The sequence below is a fragment of the Camarhynchus parvulus genome, chromosome 4 (assembly GCF_901933205.1).
Source record: "Camarhynchus parvulus chromosome 4, STF_HiC, whole genome shotgun sequence".
NCBI lineage: Eukaryota > Metazoa > Chordata > Aves > Passeriformes > Thraupidae > Camarhynchus > Camarhynchus parvulus.
The window spans coordinates 60,009,918-60,026,056 of NC_044574.1; the positions used below are offsets into that span (position 1 = coordinate 60,009,918).

At 44.4% G+C, this 16,139-nt stretch overlaps 1 protein-coding gene across 1 annotated transcript; it reads left to right on the forward strand.

The window, feature by feature from the left end:
• The first annotated feature begins 1,612 nt into the window (after nucleotides 1–1,612).
• On the forward strand, nucleotides 1,613–8,579 carry LOC115903266 (estradiol 17-beta-dehydrogenase 11-like). Its single transcript, XM_030947593.1, has 7 exons — nucleotides 1,613–1,897; nucleotides 4,091–4,198; nucleotides 5,279–5,410; nucleotides 6,049–6,155; nucleotides 6,851–6,988; nucleotides 7,249–7,365; nucleotides 8,070–8,579. The coding sequence occupies exons 1-7, from the start codon at nucleotides 1,688–1,690 to the stop codon at nucleotides 8,155–8,157; spliced, it is 900 nt and encodes a 299-aa protein (XP_030803453.1). The 5' UTR covers nucleotides 1,613–1,687; the 3' UTR covers nucleotides 8,158–8,579.
• The last annotated feature ends 7,560 nt before the right edge of the window (nucleotides 8,580–16,139 follow it).

Sequence of the window (16,139 nt, forward strand, 5' to 3'; positions counted from 1 at the left end):
TGGGTTTCATGCAGCCACCTCCAGCTAAGTCCCAAATTTGAAGAGTGGTACCGCACACCCTGGCCTAAGGACTCCTTATGAGTCAGGTTAGTGACTCTGGCCCTGTGCTTTGCCTCCTGCTGAGATGTCTCTTGTGCTTCCATGTCCTCCCTGCCTCCTCTTCCTTGGCCCCAGCACTGACTGGAGCCCTGTGCCAGGAAAAGGACAGCACCACTGAGCTGTGCAGTTGGGGTCTGGCTCAAATGCTGATGTGTTAATTAAGCAGAGAACCAGGTTCCAAGAGAAAAACAGGATGCACCTAGCTCAAAATCTCTCTGCTGGAACTGACCCAGTCTCCCACAGACAAGGTGAGCTGCAGCCAAACCACCAGGGCAAAAATAATACTTTTTAAAAACTGTAGTATTAACTGGAAGCAATTTTTGTCAGTTGTTAGATGTTTGTGAACCCTTCACTCTTCCCCAAGCAGCTCAAAAACATCCTTAAATAAAATGATGAACAGGACTGCGATACATCAGATTTTCTAACTGAAAAGTAAAGGAGTAAGGTCAGCAATCCTTTCCAGGAAAGGCCATGAGTTACATTGACAGAGCTGGAAGAAACACCTGAAAGTACTTTTCTCCTATTTCCTATAAGCATTCCTGTTCTGCTTAAGGCTCTGGATACTCTATTATATACAAGTGAGTCCAAGTGTGAGTTGTGTGATTTAGACTAAATTAAATAAAAATATTCCAATTCATGCAATTTAATGCCATTTTTCAAAGGACTTATGGAAACTAAGCGGCTGCAGCATAAGATGGAAGGTCTCAGTATGGATAACTAAATAAAAGACATAGTAAGACAAACAGCTAGGCAAGAGCTCACCTGTGGAGTTCCAGAAATTGAAAGGACTTGTCTCATTCAGCTTTCCTTCAGGGACCTGGCAGAGGATGGTGGGGGACAAAGCCTGCTGACCAGGCAGGCTTTGCAGAGATGCAATGGAAAGAAGGACCATGAAGAAAACTGCTCAAGGACCTTAAGGCACTGACCAACTTGACAGGTGCAAAGCACAAAAATTGAAAAGAATTACAATACAGACTAGAATGGACCTTCAAGATGCTTCTGTCAGTAAACTCGATAAGCAATTTTATTGCCCCTTCCGTCTATTTTCCACCTGCAGCAAATGACAAGAACATGTTTTGCTGCTTCCTTGATAGGGAAGGGGCCTGAGAGAGGAACAGGAAGGCACTGCCACCTGTGTGAGGACAAACAAAGCAGAGAATGAACAGCTGGGGCAGCTGACAGATCAGAACCAAGGGCAGAACACAGAGGGGGTCGCATTCCTCTATCGTCTCTGTTTTCCTTAGCCAAGAGGGCAGAAAACGCCCTAAAAGCCACGTTTCTTTATCCACGTCCGGTACGTCCTGTTAGCTGCAGGGCGACCATGGTTCTGCGAGGGCAGGTTGGAGTGCAGCCTGCAGCTCCTCTGCACCGCTCACCCAGCGCCACCACAGGGCCACCAGCACGGGGACACCAGGAGGTCAGCGTGCGACAGCTGGGCGGAGCAGCCACCGGGGCTGGGGCGGATCCTGCGGAAGCTGACGGCACCCGCGGCGCGCACTGAGGCGGCAGCGGGTAAATCAGCAACCCGCGGGTCCCTACAAAAGAGATTAAAGTTCAGTTCGGTCCTCAAAAGAGCCCCAGGAAAACAATGAATCTGTTTCTGGAGCTTCTCCTGTTCCTGGCCACGCTTCTCTATTCCTACCTGGAGGCTTTTGTGAAGCTGTTCGTGCCTGTGAGGAGAAAGTCTCTCGCCGGGGAGCTGGTGCTTATCACGGGCGCTGGCCATGGCGTCGGGCGAGCGACCGCCTTGGAGTTCGCCAAGCGCCACAGCAGGCTGGTGCTGTGGGACATCAATAAGGTAATGGACACACTCATGTCCTCACTCCGTCTGACCTCCGAGTCTGCGGGGCATTTAGGGGCGTAAGAAGGGCAGCACCACATTGCACCCTCATCGCCCAGCCCCTTCCAGCCCGCTCCCATCGGCTCCCGCTTGGCTCCTCCGGCTGGGATGCTGAGCGCCAGGAGAGGATTTGGCCCCACTTGCAGCAGAGCATGTGGGACTCTGGTCCCACAGTCTCTCGGTGCTACTCGGGAGGGAGCAGGCAACAGCCGGCAGAGCACCTGCGACAGGGAAAGAAGTGCTCGGGAAGCTGCTGGTGGAGCTGCTGCCTGGGCTGGCAGAGAAAGCCGCTGATACCAGAAGGCTGTTTGCAAAGAGCAGCAGGTCTGCCTTCATTTGTTCTCTCTGTAGCCTCGGGTGTTTCGTGTGCAATGCTGGGAGATGTGTTTTCTCTGCACTCTCACCAGCAGCAGCCCTGTGCCGGGCTGTACGTGAGCCCGGCTGCCCTCTGGGCAGCAGCACGCGTAAAGGACCTTGGCAAGTGGACAATGGGCAGATACAAACGTACAGCATGGTATTCAGAAGGGATCAAGGTAAACTGCTGGGTGTAGGTGCAACAGGGTGGGTGAAAGGCTGGGCTTTCTGTTTCTGACACATTGGGTCAGCAAAGAAGCTAATTGTGTTATCCTGAAGCTGCAAAACAGACCCCAGCACAGGGCCCCACTCGCACGGCCTTCTGGCACCTGGGGTCAAGACAACAGCAAAATAATTTCTGCCCTGGCTTAGTGAGCTGATACAGTAACAGAAGGAAGCTTCTGTTCTGTGTGTGTCAAGTGCAATCCTGTAAGGAAAGTCTCTTTGCACTGTGAACAGTTGTGGTAGATTGACCTTGGCTGCATGCCAGGTGCCCACCAAGCTGCTCCATCATCCCCTCTTCTCAGCTGGACTGGGTAGAGGAAATAACATGGGAAATGATTACTTGTAGGATGAAATAAAGCAGTTTGCTAAAGCAAAGCTGAAAGGTTGTGTGCACAGAAGCAAAGAGAAAAAAAAATTATTCTCTACTTCCCATCAGCAAGAGATGATCACCCACATCCTGGCGACTGCTTATCCGGAAGGCAAACATTGTAAACACCAGATGCCCCTCCTCTTCTTCCTCTTTTTCTTGGCTTTTGTATCTGAGCTGTCATATGATATGGAATATCTCTTTGGTCAGTTTTTCTCTGCTTTCCTACTTGTGTCCCCTCCCAGACTCTACTGATGGGGCGGGGAATGTTGGGAACACAGCAATGATGCTGCATCAGCGCTGCATCAGCACTGCTCAGCAGCAACCAAAAAATGGGTGTGTTATCAACCCCTTCCTAGGAACTAGTGCAAAGTACAGCACTGTGAGGATCCTATGGGGAAATGAATTCTATCTCAGCCAGATCCAATACAAGTGTGGCTCTTCTCACACCCAGCATGTGAATACAGAAATGCATCGAGCCACCTCAGGGTGTCAGCCAGGCCTGTGTTGCAAGAGCTCTGTTTACACTCACAGTGCTGCCTGCTGTGCTGTGATAGGTGCTGCGTGTCCTCTTTTTGCAGCTATGTGTGCCTTACCAAGCCAAATTCACTCTTGTTGCCACATTCCTAAGGCTAAGAGAATTGGGATTGTTCAGCCTGGAAAACAGATGGCTTTGGAGTGACTTAATTGCAATCTTCTAGTATGTGAAGGGGGCTTACAAAAAGATGGATAGAGAGTATATCCAAAAGCATGTAGGACAGGACAGAGAGAAATGGCTTCAAACTGAAAGAGATGAGGATAGATTAGATATTAGGAAAAAATTCTTTACTGTGAGGATGCCCAGAGAACTTAGAGATGCCTCATCCCTTGAAATATTCTAGGCCAGATTGAGTAGAGAACTTGATCTAGTGTCCTGCCCATTGCAAGGGAAGGTTGGAACTATATCGTCTTTAAGATCCTTTCCAACACAAACCATTTCAAGATTCTGTGATTTCCTTTCTGGTAGTCACTCTACAAAAGTGCAAAATTTCCAACTGGAATGCCTGTTCTTTCAGCGACCCCACCTGTAGCTCCTTCCCTGGGTAGCTATGAACTGTTCAGGGGCTGGGCAGTGGTTGCTCAATCCAGGAACATCTTCAGCCTCTGCTGCTCAGCTGTGGTGAGGGGACAGGTGTGCACGGTGTCTTTCTCTTTGCCTCTTCCAGCACGGCATTGAGGAGACGGCAGCAGAATGCCAGAAGCTGGGAGCCACTGTTCAAACCTTCGTGGTGGACTGCAGCAAACGGGAGGAGATCTACAGCGCTGCAGACAAGGTGGGGCAGCAGGGGCACGGCCAAAGGCTTTCCCAACCATGCTTGATTTCCAGAGAAGGCAGGAAAACTAGAGAAGACATGTTGTACATAAATCCTGCAAGCCCCTGGAAGCTCTCCATTCCTCGCTGCTCTCTGGACACAGAGTGCTGTAGCATTTCCAAGATCACAACCAGTCTCATCCTATTTGGGAGGCTCCAGCATATCACATCCTCTTGCCAAGTTTGCTCTCTAGGGTTGCAGCCTCTGAAGGAACACAGCACTGAGAACATATGAAACGTTTTATTGTAATGGCTGTGGTCCAGCTGCCTCAAAACAGTCTGTACCTCTGTGGTCCCAAGTGTTGGACAATACCCTTTTCCTCACCCAGAGATGGGGCAACTGAGAGGCGTTTTAAAAACTTTTATTCCATTTTCAGTCTTATGAGAAGGATGAGACAATACAGATGTTATAATTCACACCATCACAAACAGAAGTCAACTATTTCCTAATTAGAATGCACTTTAAGTGTTTCTTGACCTATCAGCTTTTTGCCACGCCATGCTGTAGATGCCTTAAAGTCAATCATCTAAAACTACCCCTCGTGGGTCCCAATACAATGCATGATTCATAGTTCTATTTCTCCAAAGTATCTAGTCTTATTTGCAAGGCCATCTTTTGAAACTTTTTTCTAGCTCCATTTCTCTCTCAACAATATCTGTCCTATTCCATGGCATTTCTAAGTCAGCAATTCTTGTCTCGGTTTGCATACAGATGCATACTGTGAGGACCTTCTGTCAGGCCCTGAGAACTCTCTACAAATCCATTTCCCACACCAATTGTGACTACACGGTCCAAACTGTGCACAGTTTGTGGAACACAATAAATACCGACATTAATGAATGGGGAAGAATCAGATCTAAACCAGATTCCATGGATCTACTGCAAAGTTCCTGCCACATCTGGAAATGTGGCATGATCTCCCTCTCCCTTGAAGATGCAACGTTAAGAATTTAACTATGGTTCATCTTCCCCACCCTTACTTTTTTTTTCCCCCTCCTGAGTGACAGAGACAATTTTGGGCTTTTGTTTTCTCTCTAAAAGGTGAAGAAGGATATTGGGGATGTGACTGTCCTGGTGAACAATGCTGGTGTGATTACAGCTGCCGACTTTCTCTCGACTCAGGACCACCAGATAGAAAGGATGTTTGAAGTCAACATTCTGGGTCACATGTGGGTAAGGGCCACCACCATCTATATATACAGCTGTTTGGCAGTGTCAATGAGGACGCATATTTAGAGCAACCATCATTAGCAGTGAAATTACCAAATGAGCTGTTACAGCACAGGGGCACCCAAGCAGACTGTGTGCTGGGAAACTGGAATGGCTTCTTGCTGATGTGAGCTGGCTAGTGACAGCCTCATCTGCAGCACGCACAGAAGGCCTCTGTCAGAGGTGTTGTGGGGCTGACAGGGTGGGAGGGCTTCAGCAGTACTTGTTTGTGGCAGAAGAAAAGAGAAACCATAGATTGACAAGTGGTTTATTGTGTGTGCTGGGGGTGACACCCTGCCAGCATTTCTGCTGACACCTGAAGCCTTAAAAGCAGCAAAGGAAAGATGTGAAAACGATTTCCTGTTTATGGCCAACTGCTGCAGCCTTTGGAGAGCAGGTTGTCAGCTGCACCACTGGTCAGAGAGCAGGTATCCCTGTGGCTCTGGGAATCTGAGGTGCTGTGCGCCTCATGGCTTTAGGGATAGCTTTGGCCACCTGGTGAATAACATTGAGAGTCAGTGCTGAGTATGCCTAAGAAAACCATGTTCTTTTCCTCCTTCCTGTCCCCTGCATTTTGCCTCTTGGTTTAAATGACTTCCAAGACCACGAGAGCTTTCCTGCCAGTCATGATGAACAACAACTATGGGCACATTGTCACGGTGGCTTCAGCAGCAGGTCATTTTGTGACTCCTTTCATGGTGGCATATTGGTAAGTCATTTTGAAATCAGCTTGCTTAATTTTTAAAAAGTTTTAATTGCGTCTTTTCCATCAGGAAGAACCAAGTAATTAGCTGTGACTGAATCGTGAGCAATGTTTGTATGAAAGAATAGTCATATGATATCTATTTTCTTTGGAATTCATTTAAACTTAAGGCCCACACCTATTTCTGTGGCAGGTCATTCCTCCTCTACATTTTGCTTGTGTAGTATCCCACTATTTCAAAGCACACACAGTTGATTTGAGATGCTGCTGTGTGATACAATAAGTAGTCAGAGATTAATCTCCATTTCTACCCTGCCCATCCTTCCTAATTTCAGTCATTCATGATGCATTCCTTCCAAAAATCTTCTCTCATGGGAAAAATTGGATGTGCATCAATTGACACACACTAGTTAATGTTTTCTAAGATCTCCTGATGTTTTCATCTCTGCTTTGTTTGCCTGTTCATACTCTGTCTACTTTCCACAATTACTCCACAAGTTTCAATATCTTATCCAGCACTACAATCTGGCACACGGAAAGTTAATATAATCCTTGCTCTGCCTCTCAGCTGGATTATATTATTTGGAGCTTTTTGCATCCTACCCTGTACTGTATGTGTATGATCGTTTAAGCCGTTTGCAGTGGTAGAAAGGTGGAAATGGATTTCTGCCTTCTCATCTGTACTTTCTCCCTTTCTGCAGCTCAAGCAAGTTTGCTGCAGTTGGATTTCATAAAGCTCTGACAGAGGAGCTGTCTGCCCTTGGAAAGGATGGAATAAAAACAACGTGCCTTTGCCCGGTTTTTATAAACACTGGATTTGTCAAAAACCCCAGTACAAGGTAACTCTCAATACTCTGCATTCCTGTGTTTCCTTATTGCAGTAAGGCACTGCATATTATTCCCAGCTTTAGGCCTCTGTTCCAGCTGGCTATATAACAACAGTTTGTATCATTAACTTAAGAAAATCTGCAATGTCCTTTAACCCATGTAATTGTTGCATTTGAATTACCTGAGTTTGTACATTTGTGAAGCCTCCTAGATCAGCTGGTACCATCCCTTTCTATCACTGCAGCTCTTATGTGTTTGCTTTCCTGTGTAGGCTTGGAAAGATTTTGGAGATTGAAGAAGTCGTACAGGCTTTGATGGAAGGAATAGTGACCAACCAGAAAATGGTTTTTGTTCCATCAAATCAGAGCATAGCTTTACTGCTTGAAAGGTGAGTAGGGCAAAAAATGTATCAACTGTAACCTGCTGAGTGTACCCTCAAACTTGTAAAATCTGATTCAAGATAAAGTTGTATTTTAGAACATATCACAAGGTAATTAATAATGCAGTGGCTCTTTCCAGTGACAACAGCAGACACCATCTTGAGATTTTGTTGGGCCCTCTCACAGGCCTTTGCATTGAACCCTGTGCTGCAGCTGACTGGTGTCAGTGCAGAGCTTCACTGCTCTATGAGCCACTACATTGTCTGAAACAGCAGTCCCAGCATAGCCCCAGAATGAGATGAGGACCTGAGTGTTTGTTTCTCCATGTCAACACCAAAAATTCAGGCCATTGAGGCTGGAAAATTTGCTTTTAAAGGGCTCTGTTGCAAAGAGAAAGCAAATACTTGTGTCTATGTTCAGTATGAAAACTTTCTGGATTCTGCAGCAATATTGCAGCCTAAATCATGGTTGGTACATACCTGTCCTGGAATTGTCATAAAAAAAGATGGGTGGGATTTGAGTTAAAACTTGTCAGAGATTGACAAGGCCCACATGTCCTTAGGAAATAATGCCTGGTTTAATACATAGTCTCAGTTCATATGTGTGCATGCATTCTGCTGCCAGACCAGCTCTTCCCTCACCTGCAGTAACACTTTTTCCCATAATTTAAGTTTCTATCCCACTTTTAATTTCATGTTACTGTCTCTTCCAGGGTGTTTCCAGAACGTGCCTTGAACTTTCTGAAGAAGATGTCTGAAGTCAAGTTTGATGCAGTCATTGGGCAGAGAAGCACACAGTGAAAAGCAAGAATTGAATCTCATTTCCCAGAGGCACCAGTGAAAAGAGAACATGTGCTGAGCGTAGTTCAGCTGCCTTGATTCAAAACAGAGCTCAGGCAGGTGCTTCCAGGCCACCATTCCCAGGCACACCTAAGGGCTTATGCCACACCTGCAGCTGGAACACAGCTGCATAACAGGGAGTGTTAGCAAAGAAGTGATGCAGCTCTAGAAGGGCTGCTTTGAATGTACATCCCATCACCTTTGTCTCATTGTGCTGAGGAAGGCAGGAATTCCCACAAAGGTGGGTAGTCTGCTTTCACTTCAATTTATATTGTTGAATTATAAAACGCTCTGAAGAACATTGAATTTCCCAATATTTTGTAGGAAATACCTGAAATAATACAGGTCTTTATGTAACATACCTTATTACATTGATTATCAATTACGCCTTTGCACCATTAATATGCCTTTATATGAATAAATGCATATAAGTTCTTTAACACACGGACCACAGTGTCTCTTGGTAGTGAAAGTCATAATCATGTCCTAGAGATGCATTTAAGGTACAGTATAAAGGAATACACCTTTCCCTGTATCATTGCTCACACTGCTCCTGTGCACTTTCCAGACATCTTTAAAACACCTTCTCGTGAAAACAGTGCAGTATTTCTCTACAAATGACTGGGTGCCATAAGTGCAGCCCACACAGATGCCAGGGCCAAGGCCAGGGCAGGGGGTGCAGGGGAAGGCTCCAGATGAGCCTTCACACAGCTCCTCATCACAAGCCAGGGGCCTGCTCTGATGGCACAGGAGGTGAAATCCCTGAAGCTCTTTGGCCTGGGGTCCAAGAGAGCAGCAGCTGCTGACACACGGGTCAAAGACCCCTCCAGAGCACAGAGGATCTGTGCACCCACTTGTGCAATTCCTGCTGCAGGCACTGCTGGCACTGCGGCCCACAGCCATCCCAGGCAGGCCTGAACGCGCTGCCACCTTCGGCACAGTTGGAATCTGTCCTGTTCACCTGAGCCTTTCAAGTTGTTCTGTAAACAGGTTCTTTAGTAAAGGGGGAGCCCTCACCACCCAGCCCCTCCTGCTCTTAGCGGGCAACAGGTAAATGTTTTGTTGCCATCAGCACAAATAGTTGCTAGATGAGCTAAATGACACAAAAATAGTTTCCTTTTTGCTCATGGAACATTCATGTAACAGGACACTCAGGGTGAGTGACGCTCAAGCTCCCAGCTTTGGATATTTTACTTCATAGAGAAAGCAAAAATAAAAGAAAGAAAAGGTAAGCAAATTTCTGAGAGTGATAGATGTGGTTATTATTTAAAACCAGGACCCTTCAACCTCCAAAGCATTTGAGAGAAGCATGCTTTAAGTCCTGAAGGATAAAGGAGTACAATTTGCATGCATTTTCAGTAAGCTATTTTGTAAGTCTGTTTTCCCTGCCTCAGTGGCATCCCCCAAATCTAAGTAGAGTGACCTAGTGACTTTTGTCTACTCTGAAATAAGTTGTTTTTCCTTCCTTCTATTTGAACTACATACTCAGCTCTTTTGGAGAGGACAGGCCTGTCACAAATGAGAGCTATTGCTCTTCTCCATGTTGCTTGAGTTTCCAAGTCTTCTGCTTGGCATAAAGAAACATGCAAAAGCAAGGATTTCAGCCTTCATCTCCTGAACACCAGTGACAGAATTGAGGCACCAAGCCTCCCAGGCTCCTCAGTTCTCTTTCTGGCCACAGCACTCAGCTGAAGCTTAGCCCAAACTCTGGTCATGCATGGGTGCCCAGCACAAGTCCATGTGAGTGGGTTTCATGCAGCCACCTCCAGCTAAGTCCCAAATTTGAAGAGTGGTACCGCACACCCTGGCCTAAGGACTCCTTATGAGTCAGGTTAGTGACTCTGGCCCTGTGCTTTGCCTCCTGCTGAGATGTCTCTTGTGCTTCCATGTCCTCCCTGCCTCCTCTTCCTTGGCCCCAGCACTGACTGGAGCCCTGTGCCAGGAAAAGGACAGCACCACTGAGCTGTGCAATTGGGGTCTGGCCCAAATGCTGATGTGTTAATTAAGCAGAGAACCAGGTTCCAAGGGAAAAGTAGGAAGCGCCTAGTTCTTAATCTTTGTGCTGGAGTCAGTGTAGTCTCCCTCAGACATGATGAACAACAGCTCAGTTAAAAGCCCCATGATGTTGGCTAGAGGTCTATGGAGTGCCTTCCTCAGCTCTTCCAGCTGTTCTGCTTTTTTAAAGCACAGGAGAGTCAGGGTCCCAGAGGGATTTCATGTGCCAGGTGCACTGTGTACTCCCTGAGGGGCTGCTGCCAACAGGGTTGGGACTGCCCTGCCAGGTGACAGGGCTCTGGTCCCCAAAGCAAGAGGCATAAAGGTGAACTACTTACAGAATTTCTAATGTCATGGACTAGAAGTCCCCACAGCACTGCCACCTGGACTGTCTCTTTAGCAAAGTCTGAGGATACTTCTTTGGAGACTGGATCTGCCACTTTGTTCCAAAGTCCTTGAATCCTACTCAGGATGTTAGGAGAATCAGCTCAACCTGTGTTTCTTGTCACAAACCTAGGCCACTTACAAGAGAAAATCAGGGCTGTACTTCTTAGTGCCACTGTCTGCTAGCACCAAGGCCCCAGTTTCATGACTAGGACACTAGTTTTTAATGCTTGCAGGTAGTACCAGTATGCATAAAAATCCAGGCAATTTTAGGCAGCAATTCAGAACATGGATTTCTAAATGCCCAGAATCTCCTGAACCCAGCAGTTCAGGATGAGTTTTTGTATTGTTTTGTGGTTTTTTACTACTTCTCCACTGAAATTAAGCATCTGAGATCACTGATGGTTCAGAGTGTTGCAAAACTGTCTGCAAAAATTCTGACTCAACTTTTTGGTACCTTCAATCTCTCAGATTCTTTCATTCTGCATCTATTATCTGACCATGCATTTTTTCCTTTTTCCAAGCAGATCCCTTGCTTTGTTTGAGCTCATCATCAAGAGAATTGTAGGATTGTAGCTTCTGTAGGACTGCAATTGTAGGACTGCAAAACTTCTACCAGAGTATGAATAAGCTTACATTTATCCAAGAAGACAGGTGCTTCTAGGATTAAAATTGTTCTTGTGCAAACTATTTCCTCTCTGTGTTCTCAGCTTTTTAATGTTCATAGCTGGTAGCTGATCATTTTCTAAGTCGTCACATTCAAAATTATTTTCAAGAAACATTCTAGTTAAACTGGTTCTGCAACAGGAAGATACAGTCAATGCTCAAAAATAATCTGGTGACAATAGTTGTCAGCGATGGAGAGAGACAGGGAAACTGATTCAGTGATCAGAATCTGATTTTATTGTGGGATATATATGCTTATATTTTAGGGAGACTAGTAATGTGTACTACAATGATTAGGTTAAAATCACATACACAAATTTATGCATATAGCAATGTCTCTTGCTTGCAGAGTTTAATGAGATTTTCTTTTTTTTGGTTAACCTGTCTGATTTAGTCTTGCAATCTAGGTCTCATTTTCAAAGTTCCGTTTGCTTTTGCCAGGGCATCCTGTTATCAAATCTCTTATGTTAACTAGGTCCAAAGTCCATCATCTGTCTTGTGTCCCCCCCAAACACTTACAAATAGTGGCAGTATTTTTATATAAAGGAATTCCAGACACTCATGTTCACCAGTGCCTCCCAGCTTGCTAATAATGAGGTAATCTCTAATGGGAGAAAAAATTAAAACCTGAGCAGGAGCTTGCACTAATCCTTTGATGGCCACATTGCTTTTCCATAATGAGGTGCTGCTGCTTCCCTCTGCAGTGCTGACCTGGAATACAGTACCTAAGGACTTTTTTGAGCCTTATAGAACTGATACCTGCATTCTAAGACAGGTGAAAACTTGAAAATCATGTAATAGCTGGCTTTAATATTATGCAGATGTGATGGTCTGCATTTATTTTCTTTCAGTGATTTCTGTGTAGTTACACTGGAATTATACTGGCAAAAAACAAGATTCAAGTTTCTCTGGTATGAAAAACAAAAAAGAGGAAAAAGCAAGTATTTATGTGTAGTTCAGTTCTCTAAATCCTCAAAGGATGCATGTGCTGTTAACACCAGTTCTGCCTGCACAGCCTAATCATTAATGTTACCTTCCCAGCTGAATATATGCTCACGTGGCACATTTCCACTTCCATCCTCCTCTCTCTCTTAGACATTAAATTGTACCAAAAGCCCTTTTAAACACAAGTACAATTTTAAGGGGATTTTAATGAACTTGTCTGGAAGGAGGCTACGTCATGATTTAGAGCAAGCAATGTAGTATGGGCCAGAAAAAGCTAAAAAAATTAGACCAATTAGTTATGGTATAAAATTTTGTTGCCAAACCAAATTTTATTTCTATATCTTTTATTTTAAAGAAAGCAAGCAAGCAGCACTGGGTGGCCAGGGAGTCACCGCTCCACTGCACTCACAGCACACCCAGTGCTGCTTGCTTGCTTGCTTGCTTTAAAATAAAAGATATAGAAATAAAATTCAGTTTGGCTATTGAAATATTATATCAGTTATTTCCTTAGAAGTACCCTTTTAGGTCACTCAGAGCTATGGTCAGTTCTTGTGCAAAAAAAACCAAACCAAACCAAACCAACCAAAATCAACGAGGATACTGATTAACAGAGACACAGTTACAGCTAACAGCTTCTGAGATACTGAGATTTTCTGCACAGGACTGTGGAGACACCTTGGAAAGGAGACTCCTTTTACATGGGTCAGTTGTAATGGACATGACACTAGGAATGAGTGACTGAGAATCATTAAAATGCATCATTTTATGAACACAGTTTATACTCACTGTTCACATGTTCATTTTCTAGATAAAGAAATCCTGACTCACAAGGATTTTTGCCTAATCCATATGGTTAATCAGTAACCAATTTAGGGGCAGGAGAGTTTGTAGCCCATTTCATGCTCTCTCTTCTTAGGAGCAGGGAAGAGATAAAAGGGAAGAAACATGCCAGACAGAGGTGTACTCTCCTTCAGCAGGATGACAAAAGTTGATGTAAGCCACAGGCCTGTAGATAAGGAAGCAGCAGCACAGATTTTTCAGATAGTTGTTTTTCAAGACATGGATTATTTCAGTTTTGCCCTGTCACACACAACACATCTGATGCCTTGAAGGTCATGAAACTTGGGACTCTTCATGGACAGTTACATTAAACACTGACCTTCCCAAGTGCTTACAAACATAATATGGATCACAGGCAGACAAATCCTAAAGCATGATCCTCAATACTCTAAAGGCCATTTTAGATAATGCCTGTGCTGTGCAGTGCTGAGCAACCTCAGTGCTAGCTCAAAGGCACTAAGAAAGAGATGTTTTGCTTGTATGTGTAGCCCCATGATTACCTGCTACCTTGGAGCCTGGCAGTGGCTATGGCTGTGTTAGTGCAGTTGTGGACTAAGAAGTTTGGGGAAAGGATTGTTCTTCATCCAGCAGCTAACACAGGATCTCTGGAAGATGTCAAGTAACATGGTGCAAAGCTATACCCAGTCCATGACACCTTCTTGGCAAGACACAGCTACCTGGCACTCATTTTCTCTTCGAAGCTTCCCAAAGGAAGGTGTTGATGCTCCTGTGGGTTTTCACCTTGTAGACATATCTGTCTCATGCTGATGTAGCTGATATTAGCACACAAAGCCACAGTCACTCAATACCCAAAGATCTTTTTCACTCAAGGTTATGTCCTGTCCCTCAGCTGCCAAGTCATGATTTGTCTTTTGGATCAAGTGAACTTCCTTTTTTTCCCTCTGAAATAGCTGGAAAAAACCAAAACAAAATCACACACACACACAAATCCAGCTATTTAAGTTGTATCTTTTTTTTTTTCTTTTGAGAATTGTTACTATCAGGGAATAGCAATATTTTTAAATGTGTTGCCTTTAGAGTAGGAAGACAAACTACTGAAGTTTTACAGGTCTCTACAATTGCTAATCCAAAAAGCTTCTACAATTTTAAACTCAAGGCTTTAAGAGAATCCAGACAAATACTTATTTTACATTTACTAAGAGAACAGAGGTAAAGCATTTACCAGAACAGTCACAATAGATCACCAGAAATTCAGCCTCAAAGTCTGCTGACATCCAGGAAAATGTAACCTATTTCTGACATCAGGGATTATATCTTGCCCCTATAAAGCACAGCTTGTGAGGAGTTAGTGGATGTATGTATCTGAATGTATGTGTGAGCAGGAGAAGCACTATGCCAAGCACCACAATGGCAGTAAAACCAAACAATGGCATCTTTGTGGGTTGAGGCCTGATCAAACTATGATTGAAGTCAATCACAGCCTTTTTGGTGGTTTCCAGGAGCATTGGATGAGCGACATAATATATTAGAAGCAGTATCACTAACTCTCAAAGCCAGAAATAAGAGCACAAAGTTCCTCATTTAGAACAGCAGTCTGCCCACTGATGACTTCTACCTTTTCACAGACCTTGCTTCAATCCCCAACACTTGTCTGAGAAAGCTGGAAGATAATATTTCCTCCCTTGGCACTTCTTAGGTGTCAGGCTTTCATCTTGAAGAGAACCAGTCTGGGGAAGTAAAGCTGCCAGGCTGGACACTGTGGGTATATGATGCAGAAACTCTGAGGCCAATAGGGAATAGAAGTGTACACTGTGATAGAAGGGGAGGAGAAATCTGCAAAACACAAGTCTGTACAGGTCACTTTGTCCGATTCCAGCCTTCTGGAAACTCTACATGGACAGCAACATCTCTGCCACATACATTCAGGTTAGTACGTTTCAAAAACATGGATGAACTTAAGGAGGATTGCTTGAGATTTTTATGTTCAGAAAAAAACACAACCAACAAACAAACAAACAAACCAGAACAAATACATAGCTGAATAGGAATTTTCTGAGATTTATGCAAAACCTAAATGTGCTGGGTTGATCACAACTAGTGCAATTTTTTGATAAGCACGTCATATAATCAGTTCAGCTGTTTGCCCCTGAATTTTCACTGCCTCTGACCTTTATGGAATAAAAGGCACAAGGGTGTGGAATAACAACCCAAACCCATCAGATATATTTGAGATAATAACAATGATCCCCATATTTTCATGGACAGTGTTCTGTCTCTTTGTCAAACAGACCACCTCAAACAGAAGTGTTATTTAGTTGGATATTTTTGCCTTTAAAGATTCCTAAATAGATATGCATCTCCTCCTAAAAACAGTATATGTGTTCTCTGTGTGGAACTGCAAACTCCAGCCACTCATTCTCAGATAAATAGGGATTTATAAAATACCTTCCCGCCTTTCAGCAGAATTGTGTTGGATTCAGGAAAAAAGGAAATCCTAGAATTATTATGCACATTTGGCATCCAGTGGGAGTCCAGCTTTCAGCTCTGCAGTATGGAACTGGGAAATCTGTTGGGCTCTTAATCCGTGGGGCTGGAGGCAACAGGCATTTTCACTTGGCAAGCTGTGCTTGCTTTTATGCAAGGAAGACTCCATACTCCCCAGGGCATCTATTTCTTTCATAAGGTCTTTGGCTCTAACAGCCTGCGAAACTTTCCTGGCCAATTCTTTTCAAGTTCTGAAGTCAAGCTTTGACCAAATGGGACCAAGGCTTACGCTTATTCCACAAGCAGAGAAAGATACTACTAACAGAGACTAAATCAAACCAGGGGAAAAGTGTGTATTGGGGAAATGTATTCCTGTACTGGAGGGGCTGTATGTATCTCTCTGCATGATATGTATATAGATAGATATATAGATATATAGATATAGATATAATATACACTTGTAGAGACCAGAGCTGGTGGACAGGTGAAGAGGAAGGAGCTGCTACAGCCTTTCCTTCTCTGTATTACATCCTTCTCTCTCTGAACTCATGGAGAGCAGTTCCCTCAAAATCTGAAGCAGGATCAATCTGATCGTTATTAAAGAATCAAAGAATCACAGAACATGCTTATGTGGAAGGGACCCACAAGGATCACTGAGTCCAAATCCT

What these genes read in the sequence shown, in the direction of transcription:
- LOC115903266 (XM_030947593.1), top strand. Translation starts at nt 1,688, where the DNA reads ATGAATCTGTTTCTGGAGCTTCTCCTGTTCCTGGCCACGCTTCTCTAT. An exon ending in ACATTCTGGGTCACATGTGG is followed by an intron (nt 5,411 to 6,048) that starts GTAAGGGCCACC and finishes ATGACTTCCAAG; the next exon opens with ACCACGAGAGCTTTCCTGCC. An exon ending in ATAGCTTTACTGCTTGAAAG is followed by an intron (nt 7,366 to 8,069) that starts GTGAGTAGGGCA and finishes TGTCTCTTCCAG; the next exon opens with GGTGTTTCCAGAACGTGCCT.